General features: G+C 49.2%; 1 protein-coding gene across 1 annotated transcript in view; it reads right to left on the bottom strand.

Moving 5' to 3' along the window:
- The window catches only part of LOC144139231 (uncharacterized), a 50259-nt gene extending 27724 nt beyond the window's left edge, over positions 1-22535 (bottom strand). Inside the window, exon 1 of the mRNA XM_077671654.1 lies at positions 21600-22535. Coding sequence (XP_077527780.1) covers positions 21600-21903 — 304 coding nt within the window. The 5' untranslated portion in view covers positions 21904-22535. The remainder of the gene's footprint in view (positions 1-21599) is intronic.
- Between the last annotated feature and the right edge of the window lie 261 nt (positions 22536-22796).

The following is a 22796-nucleotide window of genomic DNA, read 5'->3' as shown; positions in this document are numbered from 1 at the left end:
CCTGTGCGAGCAACTTTATATTTTTCTACCCACCGAGGGGTCATACGCTTTGGTTGTGAAGCCTTGAGAAGTATTTGTACGAGCCCACGACGCCAAAGTTGTCGATATCTTCAAACGCTTTAACCTCAATTACCCTATATAAGTTTAACCTTGCGCGTCCGACTGAACTGTGTTCTAATTTAAACATGTACCTCTCCTGCTTAAAAACTACGCAGGCGCACCATACCAATGTTTTCGCCTATTGCGAATGAATCCCCTTCCGGTACTGCATGCGCCACACGAAAGGTCGCCGAAAAGCGCCGTTACCAGCGCATGAATGATGCCGGCCGCGGTCTACGCGCGAAGCCATGTTTCAAGAAAGTTGTGCGTCGACGAAAACAGGGAGGTCAGGAAGCGCGCGCGACCCTCGCGGGCCGGGGCAGCCGCGTAGACAGACCAGCGGAGGTCGCGATCCAGACAAGCCCCGCGGGCTGATAACCTGCCGGGCGAGCAGCGGCTCCGCTCCCCACCACCTCCGTGGCACTTTTCTCATCGTTCATCTTGGCGGCGGTCTGGCCCCTCTCCCCCGCTCGACGAAGAAGCGCGTCGCTGTCCGAGGGAGAGAGACTATTAGCGGCCGGGCTCATTAACCCATTGAGGGTGAAACCGCGAGCCGCTCGGAGCCTATTAAAAAGCAATTTCTCACGGCCGCCCGCCCTCCTAGTCCCGCCGAGGGCGAGCCGCCGACATGATGCTCTCGTCACGTCTTCGCGCCGCCACCGCCGCTCCTCGAACAGCGCCCCCGCGGCTTCGCACTTGCCACGTGCACGCTTGGGGCGTCTGGAACGCGGCTCGATACCAGGTAGCGCAGCATGCGCTTCTATGACTCCTCCCCACATGATTTTGCTCTGACATCGTTACAATATTACTCCGGAGGCCAACGTGCCATCTCAGAATGAAGCTTCCCTTTTCTCTGACCAGGAGCCCGGTAAAAAATATGCGCAGTCTCGCTAAAAACAAGAGGCCAGTCGCAGCCTCCAAGTGGTTCTGTAGCGTGTAAACGCGCGGAAGATGCTCGTGGAATGTAATAGCATTTTCTAGGGTATTTCCTCGAAGCGGGAAAGCTGGACCTATAAAGCTATTTCTTTATCATCTGACACACGATGGTTGAGATCGCGGCATAATGTTGGACATCGAACATTTCCATCCACCTCCGAAATAATAAACATTGGCACATAAACACCCAAACCGCACCATGCCTTGAACGAGTCATATCCGCGAGCGCAGTTAGCAAAAACGTTCAGTTTTCGACACTGTGCATATCTTATACCGTGGCTTTAGAGCAAGCGGTTTTGGAGGTAAATAAGATAAATTGAAAATAACAAAGGCTACACGCGCTGCCAAGGGAAAAATGCAGCTGAACTACGTTCACGTGGAGACAACCGAACCTCGAAGTGCAGTTTAGAAGCCGCCGTCGGTCGTGTGGTTGTGGAGGCACGTCTTCATCTTTACGACGTCTAAATTAACGGCCTCATAGCATGGGAATTCGGGAACCCGTCGTTGGCAGTAGCGACACTCTTGCTCTTGGCGTCCAGGTCACCGGGTCCCACGCTCCATTCAGGCAGCCATCAGAGAACAAAGCTGGGAGCTAAACACGACTCAGATTACAAGCTTTGCTCAGATTTAAGTGTATGTGGGCATAAACGTGTACTACATACGCTGGAAGCCTTCATGATAAGTTAGAATAAGAGGGTTCCCCGCCAATCGACGCTCGAGTCACGCACGGAAGTTAAATCGAAGGACCCCTTCCCCCGGAGTTGTCGCTGTAGCATTGGCAATACAGCCTCCACAGTGTATATGAATTTATAATTCATCGCACGCTTAACCCGGAGACATGTGCAAAGATTCCAGGTAGTTGTGGTTTAACGTACGCGCCGAAGTTGCACCTGGCATATGAGGAGCACCGTATAGTGGAGGGCTGCGCATTACTTTTTGACCACCTTAGGACGCTGTTTCCCTGCTTTCGGATAAACGAAGCTTTGTCACTGTCACAAAACTGCCCGACATGTGCAATGCTGCCTCTGCTGAACCTTCGATAAATTCGCTACAGCGTTCTTCGGCCACCTAGCTGGGTTGAAGTTTCTCAGGAAGGTGCTTCTTGAAAGGGCTTTCAGTGTGCAGAGCAATTGTGTTGGCAAATCGGACCGTCGATAACTGAAAACTTTGCGCCACGGCAAAAACGCCAGTGCGAGTTCCAAAGAGGGAGTATGTGTCGAATTTATCTGTTCAGGCCCCACTGCATACAATGAGGTCGGCTAAATAGAGCCTGGTTTGTGGTAAGTTCATCGGCAACAAACTGAATATCATAGGAGCACGCGTTTCAGAGAACACATTCTAGCGGCAGTTAGCTCAAATGCACACTTTTTTGGAGACAACCTACGCAACACACTACGGAAACAAAATTTGTGATTCCCGCTGCTTTATCCATTACGTACGCGTGAATTTTCCCTTGCCTTCAAAAAAATCACGAAATTTTCATTTTCACAAAATTGATGGGCGCGCGAGCATTAAGTATTCTGCATTATTATGTCACTGCAAATTTTTATTATTTTTATTGTTATTGAAGCACTGATTAGCATTGTTTTAAGCGTCCTATACGACTGGGACGCTTAAAACAATGCTAATCAGACGCGCTGGGAGGAGGCACCGGCAGTTTTGGAACACTAACCCAAAGATTTGCACTTGCAAATGTTGCCTTCAGTAACCTATTAGAGCAGTTTTATACAGCTACATTGTTTAAACAGCGAGCTTTAGCTTTAAAAAGCCAACTTAACGTGATAACTCTCTTGAATAGTTAGAAAATGCCCGTAAACGACGATTAGAAACTCCTGAACACAGACTTACGGCTCGATGGTTTTCATCCTCCAGAACATATCAGAACCACCTGGTAAATGTGAAACTGAACCAACGGGAAGTTCACCTTCGACTGTAAGTATGCCATAAAAAAAAAAAAAAAAAGGTTACCGAGAACTGGACGGCTTTGCAGCAGTTGGGTGAGAAATAAATGAGATGCCCCAAAAAGCTGGCCGTGTGTGCGCGGCGTACAAAAAGGCTCCAGGAATAAAAAAAAGTTCCAAAGGTTAAGCGACAGCTATTATGCAAAGAATATAACGAGCTTCGGGGAAGGAGAGGCGGGGTAAAGAAGGGGGGGGGGGGGGGGACAAAAAGAAGCAAAACAGCGGAGTTGGTTGGAGGCGTTACCGGTGACCGGTCACTAAACTCCGGTCAGCAGTGCACATTCTTTGTGAGAGACAGACCATTCCGCGTGCGGCTGCTATGGTCCACCGAAACGAAAACAACGTTACCTAAAGAATAAAACAGAAAGCGATAGAGAGAAATGAATAAAGAAATGAAGAGAGGGACGTCCCGGTACTTTGCTTCGGACCACTGCTTACAGTCTATGCCAATTGTCAGCACACACTGTCCTTCGCTCCATCAACGTGCAAGCAGGCCTGCAGTTTTCTTAACTTGCATGGTTCCTCCTATTTTTTTTATTGTTATTTTTTGTTGTTGTTCAGCGTGTTTTAAGTGCTCTTGTTCGGTACGGTTGGAATGAAAAAGAAGCGCTATTTTGCTTCCAATACCGCTCTAGCAGTTGCTTTGGTGTTTTTTTCGAAGCAATCAAGTTTTTATGCTCTCGGCGTCTTCAGCCTTTCTTTCCAACGACGAAAAACGCCGGGGACCAAGAAATAAGAAAGTGCAAGGGAAGAGAGAAACTCCTCCCCCGTACTCCCCCCCCCCCCCCCCCCCCCCCTCCCGCAGTTTCACGCACTACCAACACGCTTGCGCGCGTCCTGCGCTTGCCAGGTGTCGCTTCGGTGCGTGGGGGAGAGCAGCGTGGAGAGGCAGTTTTTCCAGTTTCTTGACACATCTCTCCTTTTTGTGTCTTTTCAGCCTTGAAAAACCACGTGCGCGCGGGCGCGTTTTGGCTGTTGTGTCTTGCGTATGTCACCCACTTGGACGTTTCTCGCAGCGGTTCATAGGCCATGCGTAATGTGTACTTCAAGGAGGAGCTCATCTTGCGTTTTCCCTTGGCCGCCGCAAAGATATGCGACGCTGAGAGCCGCAATTTATAGAGCCAGCACAATTTTCTTTCTATTCTTCTTGTAGCCGCCAATATCCTGTCTCTTTTCTCCCAGAGCAATTTCGAATCATGAATGCAACAAAAGTTGGCTTATACGTGAATAAATGTGGTTAGGGTGAGTGGCCCCAACAGAACTTACAATTAGTTCTTAAAGAGACCCTGCAACACTTTTTGCAACTCTTTTTTTTTTTTTCAAAATAATAAATGCTTGCAGAGCGTAGCCAACCAACACATCCAGTACTAAGATTAAGGGGTCGCGAAGTACCTCAGGCAGAAATTACTACTCTATTAGGCCCATTAGTTATATAATTTAGAAACTTACACAAAAGACTTGGCGTTCTTCGATCGCTGGAGTTACGTCATTACAGCGTGTAGCGGCTATTGGTCGGCCTTCCTTCAGTTGCAGCAATGAACGCATTCTATAGCGACTTTAAAATGAAAGCCGCAAAGGCAAAAAAACTGAAGGCGTATATGCTGCGATGAGCTAGCAAATCACGCAGTGCCGCTCCGTGCTGGTGATAACCACAGCTTTTGCAGTGCTTCCAGAGTCCAGACGAGAAAGAAAAAGGGAAAGCGTTTATCGCAAGTGTTTCGGGGTCTTTTTAAAACAGTCAGGTAGGCCTCAGATAATTAACGGCCGTTATTGTGAAGCAAAATTTGTATTTAAATAGCACTTTGGAATTCTCAGCTTAGCGAACATGATAAAAAGAGCCAAAAAATTTCTACGATGACAGTTTCTAACCTGAAAAATTCAGGACTGCCCAAGGAGCTTGCGGAGCTTGCAGGCAAAATGCTGTGGTGTAATGCGACTGAATTGCAACTCGTGTGCCAGTACAAAAAAAAAAAAAAAAAAAAAACAATCGGGCCATTTCCACTAACGTGAAACTTGGGGAGGGGCGAAGCATGCAGTGTATAAGCGTATTCTTGGTGCCTTGGCGTTTTTGCCGTCGCGGATGAAACCGTTGGGGGGTACAGTTATACAGCTTTGCTGTAAAGTCTCTTGTCTTTGAAGCACGAAGCTCTCTAGCGCGAGGCGTAAACGAGTGTCCGTGTTTTTTAGTACGCGTTACGAAGCGCTCCAGCGCGAGACATAAGCGAGTTTCCCGGTGTTTTAGTATCGTGACTACATAAGACGACGATTATGACGACGACAGGAGACGCCAACAGCCCCAGCCCTTAGGGACTTCGCTCCTAAAGGCCCAACCACATGCACGCGTAAACTCGACGTACTCGCGCAACGACGTACGCCTGCGGCGACATACGCCGCTGCCTTTACGCCGACCGACAACGTCGGAGAGGGCAAGTAACCACATATCGCCGCAACGCGCGCGTAAACCAATGCGCCCCGCAGCGTGGCTCGACTACTCCGGACTCAGCTTTGTGGCGACCAGTTCAACTACATTTTAACTCGAATAACACAAATAATGCCCATTCTCACAAAAATACGTATATTTAATAAAGAAACAACGCTCTATAAATGGGGTTAACCGAACGTTACGTAAAAGTCTACAACAGCAAAGCGATGAACGTGGATTGCCCAATAGCGAGTTTTAGCATATCGTTACCGCGTTTGCGTTACCGTTTACCGGGTTTGCGGGAGTCGACTGCGCATGCGCGAGAGTTACCGTGAACGGTAACTTACCGGCACAGGCTTTACCGTCGCCAGCGAGCTTCCTGAGCAGACGAAGTTTACCTTCGCGTATTGATTACAGCAAATGCAGTGCGGTCGGCGCTTTATGCTTGGTACGGCCGAATAATGTAATCTTACTTGATGCTGTTTATTACGTGTTTCTTGCTAAATAATGCTCAGGAAAGCGACAATCGACCATTTTTCTCAGATGGGTGAGCAAAATGGTCGTCCCTACTGTGGTTCTAAGCCTTGCCCGCCTCAAATAGTTCAGATAGGTTTCTGAGCTCTCAAAGTGCTTGTAGGCCTCCAAACTTGTGCTAGGCAAGGTAGTGTAGGTTATTTAGTAATTGCTACGACATATGTTACTCATTTCTTGCCTAAATAATTAGCGCGGGGGCAAATTCTATTTCCCCTTGATTCTAACTCTCCTCAGTAGAGGGCGCAACCAACTCGTTTTCTTTTTAAAGCTCTACAAGTGATGGCTACACTATTCTCAAAACAACTACAGTTAGTGTGAATGCTTTACCTCAAAAGTGAAATATTCAAGTTACTTTAAACGAATGCAAATAGATATGAGCAAGGAAATTATGAGATATTTGCTTTGAGACTAATTCATCAGATGTCGCTACCTGCGCCTCGGCGGCCGGAATACGCAAACCGCAAGCGGTGCGCTAAAACGTGCCCTACCGTTTTCAGCGGTAAACGGAAACTCAGGCTTCCGGTAACACGGTAAACGGTAACGCAAACACGGTAACGATATGCTAAAACTGCCTAAAACGTTAAGGATAAGTATGCATACTTGGCAGGCACAAAACCCTCCGCTACATTTGGCGTAAACTGCCAATTGCTCCCATAGTTGCTCGTTGCTTCGCGTGTTTTGTCCGGTTGTTTGGTCTTCGTATTTTACAAATTACTGCGGTTTATCGCATAATTAATAGTGAAGTTAGCTTATTTATAGATTCGCTGTCTTGTTATGCGACCTGACCGCCGATAACATCACCGCCAGAGGTGTACGTCAACACCGTGCGCCCGAAAGTTTGCGTCCATGTCTGGCGGGCTCTGACTTGGGCGTAACAAGCGCGTACCAATGCATTCGGCGTACGCCGGAGTACGCCGGTTCCTCACGCGCTTACGCTGGTTTACGTATTTTTGTACACTACCTGTTACATTGTAAGGATTAATGTAACGGAATCGCATTGCATCTGGCAGAGCCTTTAATTGTCACGACAGTACAGAAAAGCCGCACAATATATGTGAAGGATTGAAATTTTTTAACGTGTTTTGGGCACATAGCGTACCCAACCGGCAGTGAAAGTTGACGTTGTGCGCTATTCGTCGTCGGCGGTCGGCTGCCTTCTCCTGCGTTTAAAGCATGCATGCACGGGGACCGTAAGAGAATTAAACCAATAGAAATCCTATAGTGTGCATCGGCATTCGAAACCTGGACGTTCTAGCGTTTAAAGAGCGTACAGTGTGGCCATAGCTAGAGGTTTAGTGGGGTGATTTCCGCAATCGCCATTGACCAAATTCACGAAACTGTTTTTCATACTTAGTGTGCCCTTTGCTAAGATCTATAAGCAAAGATGTGATGCTCGTACCTTAATTTTAACAGAACGTAGATTCTGTTCCGGAGCCCCCTTCGCCATAGGAAGAAAAAACAACTGATGACTGTGCAAAGCCGTTGACAAAAATTCCCGGGTGTGTCATGCTAAGCATGGGGACTCCTGCGGAGAATTTGTCGCGGATGCTCCTATTCGGGAAATAAATAATTTCTACATTTCTACATTCAGCTATGCTGTGTTTGAAAGTGTCCTTTTTTTCAGTTTCAGTTTCACTTTATTTAACATTAACGTTTTTGTTTAACGTTAACTTCAGATGCCCTGCATAACACCGTCCGTCCCCGCGGGGTCAGTTGTCCCTATTTTGGATTTTATGTTGGGGAATATATGGCTCTAACTAGTATAATTTTAAAACCCGTGCAAGAAACGCGTGGTCCTTCAGTTTATGAACGTTGACATTGGGTAACCTATTCAAAATTCGATTATTCTCGAAATTTCGAAACAGCACATATATCGTTATAATTGCTGCCCTGCATAACGCCTGCAACTTTTGTTCCTTCCCTTCTCTCCCCACGTCTTGTAAAAATCCTGCGGGCACCCATGGCTGAGCAGCTAATATCGACGTAACAGGAAATCGGTGATTCATTGATTTCATACAACGCCGCTTCTTATTCGCCGCCAACGTACTTCGCAGCGATAAGAGGTCACTCCTAATCAAGCTCACCAACCCCGAGTTTCTGATGATATCGACGTGGAGATAGCCCAACCATGTCTTTTTTTTTCTTCTTGGTTTCCGTAAATATAAGCAAAAGTTGTATTAGATTAAATTCTTAAATGTCGGCTAAAGGTAGCGCGGCCAGGTGCAAACAAGCTTGAGCGCGAGGTAACCAAATCACTTAGCCGATAGGCTTTTTTCTTGTTCGTCTGCGGGTTTTTACCGATAATTCAACTATTTCGCTATTAATTTATTCATATTTTCGAACGGCAGCGTATTCAGCTCAGTTGATTCATGAGCAAATTTGGTGGCATTCGTAAATGTTTTGTACGCAAAAAATACAGTGCCTTACACTCTGCGAAGAGGGGCGAAGAACAAAGTTGCGGCGCCGAGCCTCAATGTGACTGACAATATGCTTTGGGCAAAACGCGTTTGTTTGTAATTTGCGATTCAGCATACTTCCTGGTTAGTGACCTGAATGAAACTACGATAAACTAGAGTTGTATTCCAGTGGAAAAACACAGGGCTGTCGGTTTCCCTCCCGTATAGAAGCCCATGTATCGACAGCAGACGAGAATTCTGCAATATTTACAATTTCCTGTGAACTATGTAATTTTGAAAAGTAACTAAAACTCGGCGTGATCTTAGAGTCGTCTTAGCGGCTAATTGTCGTATAATTTGCTTCAGGACAGTTTCATTGAAGGAAGAGTTGGAGCCACTTTCTGCAAGCTACTCCCTCCGAAGATGGACTTGTTTCACTGCGCACCACTCAATGTGGAAAAGCCATCTTAAAAAGACAAAAACGATCTCTCCTAAAGTCGGCTTCACCTTTAAACACATCTGCATTGGGGAAAGACATGTTTAGGGGAAATATCGTAATATAAAGGCCCTAGGACATTTTTAAATAAAACTTACAAGTTTTCCCAGAGGCTGAAGGTGTGGCGCACAGTTTTACGATCCCGGGGATTTGAGTGGGTGCTACACTAATCAAGCCGATTGGTGATTCGCTTGATTACTAAACAAATGATCGAGCTGATGAGAATTTTGAACAGCGGGTGGAGGAAAAAACAAGTGTGCAAGGGCCATAAAAGCGACGGAGCCATGGGAGTTTAAAACCGAGCCGGGGGCGGGGGATTGGGAGCAACGAATCCATTGGGTTAGCTAAGGGCAAATAAGTGGAACAAGAAAGGCAAGTCGGTTGCTGACAACCGACGTCCCGATACAATGGATCGGCCTCTTATAATATTAATCATCATCCTTCTTGTACACGTCTCTCTGTTGCCGGAGACGATTTGCCTATCTAGCTTTGCTGCAAAAAATTAACATCGGCCCGTGGACGGAACACGAATTTGACGGCGCATTCTATATTGCTTTGCATTACGCAATTTATAATCTGACGAGAAATCATAGGCGCAGAGCTATACGCAAAGGCACGCACGCGCCGAAATCGGGGGTACGTGCACGTTGCAAGCGAAGTTGGGGAATGACTTTTCTGCAGCCTAAATATGTCGAAATCGCAGATTATTCGGAACACAGAGATGACAAATTTTATTTGATACACTATCCACCTCGATCAAGCCGACGCCATGCGTATGCCGCTTGCGCTTTTAGTGGGGTAAACTACACTGTACAAACGCAGCAGAGAAAACATTTTTTTTTTCTAATTCCTCATATCCGCGCATTATGGTTGTAGTTCCTACAACCACGTTCTTCACCAAGCCACGCCCAAACTGCGCGTCGGTGGCCCATCCACGGTTTGAAATGCGCCCTCAGATTCGGCGTCTCCCTCTGCAGTGGGTTCAAGCGCGCATTCAGGGTTGGTGCATGCAAGCGCTACAGCCCCAATGCATCATTCACGGGCGTTCTGTGGGCTCGTCCCTGCATGCGGCCAGATAGAGTAACGTGCAAACGATCGTAAACACGGGAGTTCCAACAGAGGTGGGTGGGCAGGAACCACCTAACGACGCGTCCATCAAACTTTTCACGCTTGCCGGAAGCCCCGTGGAAACCGCATTCTCTCACACGTGGGTGCGCTGCTAACGAGCAGCCCGCACGGCCTTTCTGGAATAGTTGAAAAGCGCTTCCCATCGACCACATAGACAGCGCCAACGGAAGGGGTCGCGGGACGACCAGAAAGACAAACGGCGGCGCATATCCATACACGCGCGCACTCCTTCACTGCGTCCTGCAGGTACGGAAAAACGGCGCTCACGGAGACACAACGACTTGGGTCGTTTAGCGAACAATGCGAAAAGGCGTGCAGGCCCGGCGGTATGCAATGAGAACCAATCGCGGTTTCTCTTTTTTTCCCACAGTGTCCGCGAAGGCTTCGCGTGCCTATAGCGCCTCCGGCATATTTACATGCCCGGCTGACCGTCTGCAGTACATACCGGCCCCTGGTGGGGCGTTCCAAGCTACGGCTCCCGGACTGCACTGCGGCCCTAGTTTCTCCGTACGAGACAAACCCCCCTCGTCTAATCCCGGCTTTCCCGAAAAGCTCACAGACGGCTTCTCCTCCTTCCCTAGATTTTTTTCTCCTCTCGTACCCCCTCGCTTGCGTGCCTTCTCGGCTTGTTTTCGTAGTCTGCCTATCGCTGCGAGATCCACGTTTTGGGTTTTGAGGGGTGAGCGGCCCTTTGTGTCTCCGCGAAGCCTTCGAAGTAAACGCCACACAACCCAGAGTGGTCAGAGGCCGGAGAAAGCACAGCGCTGTGCGTATACACCCCGCTAACTGCCGAAAGGGTTTGCCTGCGGTAGCACAAAAACAGACGTGGCTCTGTGTATAGATACGGACGAGATTGCTTCCGAAGGCACTCTATCCGGCGGTCCCTGCCTACCTTCTTTTCTCTTTTTTTCGGCACCTGCTTGAGGTGTCCAGCGAGACGAATCGGGAGAACGAGGCACCCAAAGGAGCAATTTGAGGCGCGCTTTCCTGAGGCCAGGCAAAAAGTCGAGACCGCGTGAAAGCGCCCCCATCGCCGGCACGGGGTTTGTGCGAGCGCCCTGCACTCGGCAACGTCTCGCAACGCGAAATAATTGGCAGCTCTTGCGGGGTACAAATGCACTTTCACGCTATGCCCGCCGCTGGAAAAGACCAGAGCCGCATTGGAATCCTGCGCGGTGGGAGCGTGTGCTGGCCTTGGAGCGGGGTTAGCGCATTTTCGAGCTCGTCCTTGTTTGACCCCTCAAACTCCACCCAGTGAACCAGCGTCTCCCACTTGACGGCGTTAGTGCCGGAAGCGTGGTTTTTACCCCAACGTTTTTTTTTTCGGAGCCCAATTTTCGCCAATATGGAAAATCAAATTTTCAGTAGCGTAGAGTTCAGATACAGATTTCGGGGCAATTGGTTAAAGATGCCCAGTGTTGAAATTACGTAAAGGGACAGACAACCGCCTTTCGTTGAGTATGTTTTCTTTATTCAAATGAAATGAATCACTTAAAACACCTTAAATCCCGAAACAATTTTGCTGATATAGCGACCTAGAACTTTTGATTTGATTTGATTGTAGGGTTTAACGCGCCGACGCGACGCAGGGGAAGAGGCGCGCCGTACTGGAAGGCTCCGGATTAATTTTGACCACCTAGGGATCTTTAACGTGCGCGTAAATCTCGTACGCACGGGCGTTTTTTTGGTTTTCGCCTCCATCAGAAAAGCGGCTGCTGCGGCCGGGAATCGAACCCCCGCGACCTCGTGCTCAGCAGCACAATGCCTTGGCCACTGAGCCACCACGGCGAGTCCCTAGAACTTTTGAAATCTCAATTTTGAGATCTACCAGCCGTATACGTCTCCCGCCAAAAGGAATTCTGGCCACCATGACAGTGATCCGTGCGGCAACGTACTTTTAACTGCACGTGCTTTAAAAGAGGTGTTTAAAAACTTTTCACCGGCTGAAACAACAATAATGTGCAACCTTTCGCATTCCTTCATGCGGTTTTTGAATCACGCGTTGAAACCGACGGAGTAGTTTGGACACGTAAAGTAGTGTCACGTTTTGACGCCACGTGGCGCTACCTTTCAGACTTCAGAAATTTCAGTGCAACATTAAAATTATTTCCGCCTGTTTATTTATAAATCCATTGCGGTTACCATACAAAACCCCATGGCTTTCATATTAGCTGCAGGACATGCACTCCGCAAAACCGGTTGTCTGTCCCTTCAAACATTGACAAGCGCCCGCTTATAGCTCCCCTTCGCTGGCACTTGAGCGGAGTTTATCAGGGAAATACGTTCACTATACTATGGAGCCGAGCGGAGTATGATTTCACAACGTGGTGCTAATTTGTGCATTTCCCGCTTCGTGAAGCAGCTGCTTCTCCGCCGGATTTGTGTATGTTGTGACGTCGCACATATTCCTGCTCGGGAACAAGCACCCCCTCGATGCGCAATCGTGCTATGGGAAAGTTTGCAAGAGCTTTAATCGGACCTCCCTTTTCTGGCGGTATAATTAATGGGTTTTCGCGGGATGCATGTACAGTATATACAGGAAGCACCCGTTATAAGACGTCCCTTTATGGAAAACTCGTTTTATTCGAAGTGTCCCGTGGTCCCCAGTGCAGTGCTTAGATAACAAATCATACCCGATTTTAACAAAACGTCGCTTATAACGAATTCCTTTTTCTCTCTTCAGGATTTCGTCACAACAAAATCCTGTTCATATAAACTTAATAGTACCTTAATACATAATTTAAAGTTTGCTGGTCAAATAAGCAGAAAAAAAATCACAAAAAAGTATACTCACAATGCATATAGGCGATTGTGCTGAGCCTAAAAATTATTTTAGAAATTGTAAGATATACAAGTTGTTTCTACGTTCGTACACTATGATTTAATATATACATAAGCGCTGTACACCAAGTTTTGAATTTTTGCGGGCCCGCCAACCTATCTATCGGCCCTGACGGCTGTAGTGCACTCCGCGAAGCCACTCGAGAGTAGGACGGTCGCTCTAAAATATACATTCAAGCATACTTGTTTGTGTTATCAAACAAAATACCTATCAGTGAAGTTGTAAAAAACAAGAGAAAAAAATCGAGCGCTCTTGAGAAGTGGCGCGCGTCGCTCCGAAGCGCTATTCCAACATGAGCGTTAGGCTATCTTGAAGGTGATAACGCAATACGGCGCGGTGCATTTGGGGAAATATCCCCGCCGCGCGTTGTCCGGACCCTACACATGAAAGTAAAGCCGCATTCGTCCTATAAGAAGCGCGTTTCATTTATAAATACAGCCCAAAGTCAAAAACGAACTTCACCCCACAGCACTTGAAGTCTGAGGCCGTTGAATGGGAGCGTCTTTACCAGAACTAAAATCTAACGAACCCACACCGTTGCTGAAGTCATCACTGCTGCTGTGATAAGAAAAATCAGCAGCTGCAGCTGCCGAAGTCCCTGCCACAGCTGTGCGCTTTTGCGGGGTGCGCCGGGAAGTGGACGCTATTTTCGCGCAACTCGCCGCTATCGCGGGTTCAAATTTCACCCACGACGCCGTCTCCGCACGCTTATTGTAAACAAAAATAATGAAATAAAAAAAGGAGTTTCCAAGTAATACTCCAAATGGCGTTAGTTGTCCGCAATGCGCCGTTTTTAGCCTTCGCGGGATGTTTTAAATCATCGAAACTCTGTGTCCGATGGCCTAAGAAAAGTGAGGAATCAAATCAATTTTTTTGTACCGTAACTCTGGTGAGCTATGCTCTGCACTCTGTTACCTAAATATATTGTTCCTGCATGCGAGGGGGTATCTGCGGGAAGTCGCCGTCGCTTAGCAAGATACTGAAAGTGCGGTTCTCGATAACGCTGCGACCAAAAAAGCGTTTGTAGAAACGCCTTGTTGATGTGATATTTTTGATCACGTCATATTGTTGATCATGCTTTGTTGATGTGACGTCCTGAAGTGTTAAACGCACACGGCCTGCTGCGAAAATATTATTTTTTTCCACTTGACTTTAATGTATATACCGCCGGTAAATCCTTGGCTTAAGGGCCTGCATGACGAACGCTGTAATGGTCGAGCGGCATGCACATGTACTTACCGACGCAAGCCCGACAAGGCAATATCTCATGGAGAGTCTGTGGTATACGTAAGATCCGCACTAATTGGCCTGGGTGGGTGCCAGTGTTAGACAAGCTTGCTGATTTAGAGAAACTTTAAGCTACCAACCGCGACCGCAGTGAACTGCAGCAGTCGTTTGTGAAATTACGTCGAAGTGTTGGTTTGTGTTGCGTGCACAAAGCAGGTAATTAAGAAATGCCTCCACAGCTCATTAAAAGTGGACCTAGTAATTCATTCTACCCATCGGGTTAAAACGTGTCCTATATCCCTGCTAGCGTGCGAACGTCATTTGAACCAAATGTCATTTGACTCAAATGCGAAGTCGTGCTGCTCCACTGGGTTTTGAAATGCCATTCGGCTCAAACGACATTGGGGCCAATTGAGCACCCAAGAGACATTTAGGGCGCTCAAATGCCATTTCGAGCATTCTCGCGCACAGCGTTCCAAGTCAGCATTAACAAATACATTATACTGGCGCACTTAAAACAAAGTATTCTTAATTGTGGGACTTTGATTACTTCTCATTCCCTTAAATTATGATATCAAGATGTAATAATTCCATATTCTCAGAACTAGTGCGAGCAATCGACAAACCAGTGTTGCCAGAAAGCACACAAAAAAAAAACTCGATTGCGATTCACAATTAAGCAAAAATCGTGTCAAAGCTTACGATATCTATAATTTGATACCATTTTAATGTCAAAGAATGCTGTTAAATTTGGTTGTCGCATTACTGTGTAAAAACAGAACTCGACAGCAGCAGCACCTCGCAGTACGGCGAGCGGTTGTTAAAGCTTTCAAATGCCATCGAAATCGTAGTGGAGCACGACGGATTCCCAATGGCATTCGAATACCCCGCAATTCGAGTCCAATGACATTCGGACCATAGTGTAGTCGGGGTTTTATGAACGTGTACTGAGGCTTAAATGAGTAATTTGAGCATGCCAGTTACGGAAGTAGCAATTAGGGGACTAACAAAGTACGTTCCTGCAGCACGCTAAGGGCTATATGCTAAGGGCATGACACCGAATGCTGAACCGGCTACGGAGACTAAACATGTCCTGCCAGTTGCCAACCAACCCTCTTCCTGAGGGAAGCAGTATTTGGGTGTTTGTGAACGGTCTGGGTTCGGCGCCTGCAGCTATTTTGCTGATCATACCCAGAATTTAACCACAGCAACTCCAGCACCTGAAAAATTTCGAGAAAGACGCGGTCGCGCCCTCCACAGGAGATCTGATGCCGAAGTTCCGTTTTAAAACTAGCCAAAATGATGCTCGCGGCGCTGCCGAGGTGCTGAAAATGCCGCAAGTGACCGCGTGTTTCATTACGCTCAAACTTGGCGCCTGTTTCACCAACGCCGGCGGGCTCTACCCGGATCTCCAGACCACTCTATTCCCTCGGGAAGTGCGCTCCTCTGCCCCGCAGCGTCCCACGCGTGTCTCTGTTTTCCAGCTGATAAACGCGTTCGTTGACAGCCCGCGGGCGCCGTTTCTTAATTCGCCTGCAACTGTCTCGGAGCCAGCGAGCATTCGGCGGCGGCCCGCTGCGGTGGCGGCGGCTGGCTAAATGGGACCCAATTACACGAGTGGCTTTTATGGCGGCGGCCAGCGTCACCCGGCCATGCGGCTAAGCGTCCCAATTAGGCGCCCCGCTCGCATCAGGCCACGCACCCCAGGCCAAAACAACCGCCGGCGCAAAGTGTCATGTTAACATGGCCGCCGCAATATTCGGCACGGCCGCACTTCTTTATACACGCGCGTTGGATTTGCATTATGACTGATAATTGGCGACGGCCGCGTGCATGCAAGTAGCGGCGCTACGATAAGTGACTGACCGATTTGGCTCGGCTGTATCTCTACGCGCTCCCACCCCTGCCTTTCGTTTAGATCACGTTACTTGGAGAAGGGAAAATCGCCTGCAAACTCAGCCTCCGTTTTTTCGAGGTGGTTGTCTGCAGGAGAGTTACAGCAAACGCTCCTTCGTTATATAGCAAAATCGGTTTATACGAATTCTCCCTTTATTCGGAGCTTTTCAAGGCCCCCACTGAAGTGCGTCTGTTTGAATGAAGTATCGCTTAGAACGAAGTCAGCATTACGTCTCGACTACTTCTATATAACAAGGTTTACTGCAGTTTTACAGCGTCATCCAGTCCCCGTTTGCCCCAGTCGGCGGCCGATGAAATAAGGCGCGGAGAAATCAATGAATCACAAGATACCGTCAGGCCGATCAAGGAAGTTGTTGGGTTGAGGAACAAGCATCCTCCCGCGCAATTCCCCACGGTGCTGTTGCTGAACAAGCGTAGAAGCGCTTTTGTAAGCAGTTTTTATCGAACACAACTCGATAAATATAATTTTACAGTTGAACCTCGTTATAATGAACACTGATAGAGCGAATTATCGGCTATACATACGCCTTGTTTCAATGACACTTATTCTTTTATAACGAAAATTAAACCGTGAGAGCCAAGCGTGATATCGGATATAATTGAACAGAAGCCTGTGAAGCTACTTGGAAAAACCCCCCGTATAGTCCGGAACTGCAGAAGTATGAAGACCCTCTTGTTCGTGGACCCTGCGGAAAACTTCACCCTGCTCAGTGCTGTGAGTAGTCACCAGACGAAGATCACATCCTTCATCAAACAAACAAGGACGGAGGCCTGTTTTGTCAAGTGAACTTTGTTCTGTTGTAATTTCACGTACTCAGTTCCGGTTCATTGAGCTTGAAATCCAAAAGGAGGAAGGTAAGCGTTACCTTTTTTATAGTGAGTTCGAATTAAGCCTTAGAAATGTATTTTTGTATCAAGTACTTTTGCGTGAGCCAGAATGTCGATTTTGTTACAGACGATTTTTCGCTCCACTGCTGCAACGAATATCGGTTATAACGAACTAATTTGCTGTCCCTATACTAGTTCGTTATAACGAGTTTCGACTGTATATTCATATATGGCATATGCCCTACGTTCCGGCCCCGACGGGAGTGCTCTGCGCACGAGCAAAATGTGGCGAACTTGCGCGCCCCCACACACTCAGTTTATTGCCGAGGAGACCTTATTTCCGGCGATATAAGCTAAAGCAATAATCTTCGAATTGTAGAGCAAAATGAGTTCGCTGCTTACTTTCAAGACATACAATATCAATCTGACATCAAGACAGATCGAACGTTGCACTGATTAGTAACGACTAATCCGTTGATATTCCCAAAGCAACCGGCACTCACCCCTAATACCCTGCATGCTGTGCCTTCGGCCGGGCCACCGCGGCAAAATAAAAAAACAATAGCCAGCTGCTGAATTTGGTGGCAGGCACGCGCATTCGAGGGAAGTCCTTCACTGAGGAAGATTGAACAAATGAACAAATTCATCGGCGTATGCCCTGCGCACAGACCTTGTCTTCACTCCGCTGGAAGTGTATCTGCGGCGCGGCACGGCGTGGACCCGAAAGCTGCAGTAGCCATGGCTTCGTTTCATATTAGTAACGATCGAAGAGCATCGTCACAAATATCTTCAGAAATGCCTTTTCTCCTGTGCTTATTACGTAACCGCGAGGTGCAAGCTCGAAGTTAACGCAGTCCAAACAACAATCGTTAACTCTTCAGTCCGTGGTCCGTTCATTCTTTCCTTGGTTAAACGTCGCCAGCGTTCATTCTCGGATGTAATTTCATTTTGATGGAAGGGACGTAGCCATGGGGTTTGGGGGTTCGAACCCCCTCCGAAACTTTTAGGGGCGAAGCCCCTTATAGGGGCTGGGGCTGTCTCCTGTCGTCGTCGTAATCGTCGTTTCACGTAGTCACGGTATTAAAACACCGGGAAACTCGTTTACGCCTCGCGCTAGAACGTAACTCCCACCAAAAAAGACACCGGGACACTCGTTTACGCCTCGCGCTGCAGCGTTTCGTAACACGCGCTAAAAAAAACGCCGGGACACTCGTTTACGCCTCGCACTAGAGAGCTTCGTGCTCCAAAGACAAGAGTCTTTCACAGCAAAGCTGTATACCTCTACCTCCCAACGGTTTCATCTACGTTGCCAAAAACGCCAAGGCGCCGAGAATACACGTATATGCTGCATGTTTCGTCCCTCCCCAGGTTTCCCGTTAGTGGAGATAGCCCGGGATTTTGCTCAGCAGCGCGTGAGCGAGGCTTAGTGTTTCTTTCAGCAAAACTGTTCCGTTCTTGTAACCCACAACCCCCTCCGAAAAAAAACTTCTGGCTACTGCCCTGTTGATGTGTGCCCGAGCAACATTTCCCTGCGTGTCGCTTCGGCGCACTGCACGTTTCCGGGCAGCATATGCCCTCGGCGCCCCACGACTAGCGCGTCACTCACGAACGTGTTCCGGCAGAATCGGCACTAATCCGGGTGTTGATGTTTCCCGTCCAATTTGTAGGCGCCTCGTATACTTGCGCCCTGCCAAGCAACCCGGCTGAACCTCCTTCAGCGAACGGACTACGCGTCTTCGGTGGCCACGCAGGCCCGTGCAGGGCAGCGGCGTGCTCTCGCAGCGCGGGAACATCCGCGGGTGGCGGGAAGAGGCGCCATGTGCGGCAGGCGGCGCGTTGGCCATTGTTCGCCCCGAGCGCTGCCTAACGACTGTCCCGCCGCTGCTGGTCATCTGTCCGCCGCGCGACTGTGTTGCTGCCCGTGTCCCTACACGCACGCACACTCGTAATGCCCGCGCGTGATTCGGTCATGTGAACTGGGTTAATCTTGGGAGCACGCTGTCGCGCCACAGCTGTCACTGCAGACGACGCCGATGCGATCGTTTTAGAAACGTCCGCTGGCGGTTTTATACTTAGGCGGCGCATATATGCCGCTTTCGAGGGGAGAAAAAGGCCCTGATTATAAGGTTAAAGCCCTGCCCGAAGCGCATTCGGCGCCGTGTCACCGCTTGTGTGGAGAGATCCGAGCTGCACGATGCTAACGGGGCTCCTCTGCCCGTTATATGCACTCGCACGGCTATTGTGAACGCGCGCACCGAGATTGAGACGGCTCGTTCCCCCCCGGTGAATCACGTGCGGCCGAGTTCGGCGTGTCAAAGGAACGATTGCGACCTACGAACGGGGAAACGCGCGTGGGTCAGCTGCCGACCTTGCTGACGGAAAAGTGAGCGAGAATTCCTCGACAGTCACCGTTTCTTTCTTTTTTTTTTTTTTTCGCGGAATACGCATGACAAGCCCGTTGTCCGACTTTCTGGGGCAGTCAACTGGAGATCTGCTACTGGCGTCGCCTTTTCGGGTCGGCCGGGCATTCTAAACGACTGAAACGATTCCGCTTAATTTTGTACTAACATTATAAGTACCAGCTTCGGATATTACCTAACGACACCGAAATTTGGTGGGTATTGGTTCTTAATGTCTGCGCGCGGCAGGCCCCGTGAATGCATTTTACGACCGGGCGCCGGTTCTTGGTGTACTGTAAGCAATATCCGTTGAGCCCCATTGCAATATCCTTTGCTCCCTTCTAAGCCATGCTCATTGACCTTCAGCGGTTCAAAATTTGCAGCGAAAGTACAGCGCTGCAGCACTTGTACGTACATAATAGTACGTAATGAACGTAGAAGCGCTGTATACTGTACGTACATTTATTTATTAAATTATTGTAGTAATATTTTATTTTAGTAAATATTGTAGTAATTAGTTTAGGCAAATAAAAAAAATTGGCACTGATTTGTTGCAAATGCTGTAGCACTTTAGGGAGATCGGCAGAATATTTGGCTACACGTAAACCACTCGAGGAGCGTCACACGGCGTCGCCATTGTGCTTGCTTGAATTCGCAAATTCATTCAAAGTAAGCAGTATGCGAAAAGCGTCACGAACTCCCACTTTGCTCCCAGTTGTCCTTGTTCAACGCTCCCGGCCTTCATTTGTTTCTTCGCGTGCGCGCCCATCACGCTTTATCGGCTCCATTTCAGCCCATGTTTCTGCTCGCCCGTTCCGTTATGCGCTCGTCTTGCGGTCCGCCTCGTATATCAACGACACAAATTCGCAAGCTCATGAGAAGCGATGAGCTCCCGCACGTTACGAGTGTTACTTTTTCTGGGCATGGTCAAGGCATAATTGTTTTCGAGCAGAAACAGCATCTGGATAGGGTTTTTTCAATAAATCTGCGTGTTTAGCGCACCGAAGCTATAGACCTGGGCTATGAAACACGCCGTGTAGTGGAGTGCTCCGGATTAATTTCGACCACCTGAGTATCGTCAACGTGCGCCTAAATCTCGACACACCGGCGCCATGTATTTTCGCCTACACCTGAAAAGCAGCCACCGCGACGGGAATCGGACCCGCGTCCTTGGGCTCAGCAGCGGGATTTTTCAAGGAATGGGAGAATGCATCAGCTACATCGCGTCAAACATGCCCACTAATGACGGAGTTCATTATAACAAAATGGCGCTTTTAAAACGGAAGTGCGATTAAACGTGGATTGCCCGGCCTTTCTTTTGGCTATAGCCAAGTTTGTGCTCCCTGTGCCCTTGTTATATACCCGTCCCCGGAAAATGGCAGACGCGCAGTACTGTTCTCAATGATGAACATTGTTCTTAGTAGAGCAAACGTTTAATTTGAAATATCTGCATGGGCGGAGGATGGTTTGAGTTAAAGGTTCTGCTACGGAAGCTTTCGCCCACATTTACACTGTGTGTTTAGTCTTATAGCCAATGGTGACGCCAAGCTTAAATGACTCGCTAACTGCACCCAGCTACGGGTGTCTTTTGGTGCGCACGTTTGTCCAAAGTATACGAACCATGTCAAGTGCAATGGAAATTAACTAAACAGCATACGTTTATGCCAAAGGTATTTATGTGTTGCTACTCGTGCAGCAATGAATGTGATAGTTTGGGAGAAATGTTGTACGGTTTGTCATTTTTTTTTTTTTTGCGGGTTAATAATTGCCTCAAAGTTCCTACCAGAAACGCGGACTGACAACGTTCGTTTTTTGTTTTGTTTATTGCGAAAACGCAGAATTTTACATTGCGAACATGTCACGCGACAGACCTGCTACTTCGAATGACCGGGATTATTCATTGCTGCATGAGCATTTACGGCAAGGTCACACAACAGAAGCGCGTCTTCTCGCTCAAAAAGGCGCGCAGCAACTAACGTAAACCCAATACACAGTGTACCACCACCCCAGCTATCTCCTCTCCGTCTTTCATGGACAACCTACGACAGGACACGTAGTGGAAGAAAAGGATTTACGCAAGTTTAAATTTTACGCAATTAAATAAAGCTCGAGCGCAAACACTGGTGACAAAAGAGAGAGCTATGAAGTGTCACAATGCGGCAAGTTACGCAATACAATGTAGTACTGGAAACCACGCGCGCCCATATGGCACCTCAAAGCCAAGCTTGTGCTCAGATGCTTCCAGTTGTTTCGAACGTGCGGTGATCACGGCTTTCGTGACACGTGGCCAGATATGTGCGACGGACGAGAGACAAGGCAGATATAGTGCTCGGGCAGACAAGCGCGCATATATCTGCCTTCTCTTCGGGGGCTGCTGAAAGAGACGGCGGCCGGAGAGAGGTGCCAGCACTCACCGTGTCCGTCGTCTCGGTCCGAGTGCCGCGAGTAGCTGTCGGCCGGGCTGGGCGGCCGGGGCAGGTGGTGGTGCGCGAGCGGGTGCAGCGGGTGGTGCTGGGCGAAGGGCACGTGCATGAGCCCCTGGGCGGCCAGGCTGGCGGCGGCCGCGGCCGCAGCCGCCGCCGCCGCGCCGTGGGCTGCCGGCTCGCTGAGGATGTCGCGGATGAGGAATGAGGGCGGCGCCGGTCCGCCGGGCATCGCGTCGCCGTCGTGCTGCTGCCGCGAGCACTTGGACTGCCCCGGCGACAGGTCCACGGTCATCGGGCTATTCGTGGTCTTCGCCGCCACCCTAGGCGCCGCTGGGGAGGGCACTGTCCGCACCCCGGATTCTCGCCGAGAGCGACGCTGGCTGCACTGAAGGCCTTCGCGCCGGCGATTTCAAAGTCCGCGTCGCTGTCTCGCCGTGGTCAGTCGAGTCCGGGGCCGCTCCGAGCGCTGAGGCTTTTCCCGTCGCCCGCTTCCGAAATGTCGGCGAAGGGAAGGCCCGTGTCAGCAGCGAACCGCCCTCCGCGCTGATCGGACGCTGTCGCTGCCGCTTGACAAGAGGCGAGCGAGAAAACGTGCAGCGACGCACTCGCCGAGTGCAACGGGGGAAAAAAAATCGCAACGGCGGGGTCCGTGAGTATCGCGGGCAACTCGCGTCGAGCGACTGGTCGCCGGGAGTGTGCCGGTCGTTCCGCCTCCGAGCCGGGGCGGACCTTCAGACCCCGCCTTTAGACTGTGACGTCACTTTTTCTTCCCGCCAATCACGACTCGCCTCCTTGCCTCCTTCGCACCGGTATGATACCGCGCAACGCTCCTTTCTGCCTTCTTTATCGCGCGCGCCGAATGGAGGTGGGATGTCGATGGAGGCAGGAGAACGAGGAGGCGCTCCCCGGGGAACCTGCAGGCCGGCTTCTCTGCGCGAAATAAGCGGTTCGTTTTCGGTGATTAGGAAAGCGGCCTGCGCCCATAAAACAAACACACGTTTCTGGGGCCGCTGAGAAGTGAGAGAAAAAAACGAGGGAGGCCTACCGGAGGAAGCAAATGAGACGCGGAGCTTGATGAAGCAATAAAAAGGTGTCGCGAAGAAATGGAAGAAGGGAGCGAGAAAGAGGGAAAATATTGAAGACGGCGCCCGCGAGAGCGCCGCGCGCATTTTTCTTGCTCGGACG

Source organism: Haemaphysalis longicornis, unplaced genomic scaffold (assembly GCF_048455015.1).
Source record: "Haemaphysalis longicornis isolate Haplotype H1 unplaced genomic scaffold, Haemaphysalis longicornis Haplotype H1 scaffold_1, whole genome shotgun sequence".
Classification (NCBI taxonomy): domain Eukaryota; kingdom Metazoa; phylum Arthropoda; class Arachnida; order Ixodida; family Ixodidae; genus Haemaphysalis; species Haemaphysalis longicornis.
This window is presented reverse-complemented; position numbering and strand designations above follow the sequence as displayed.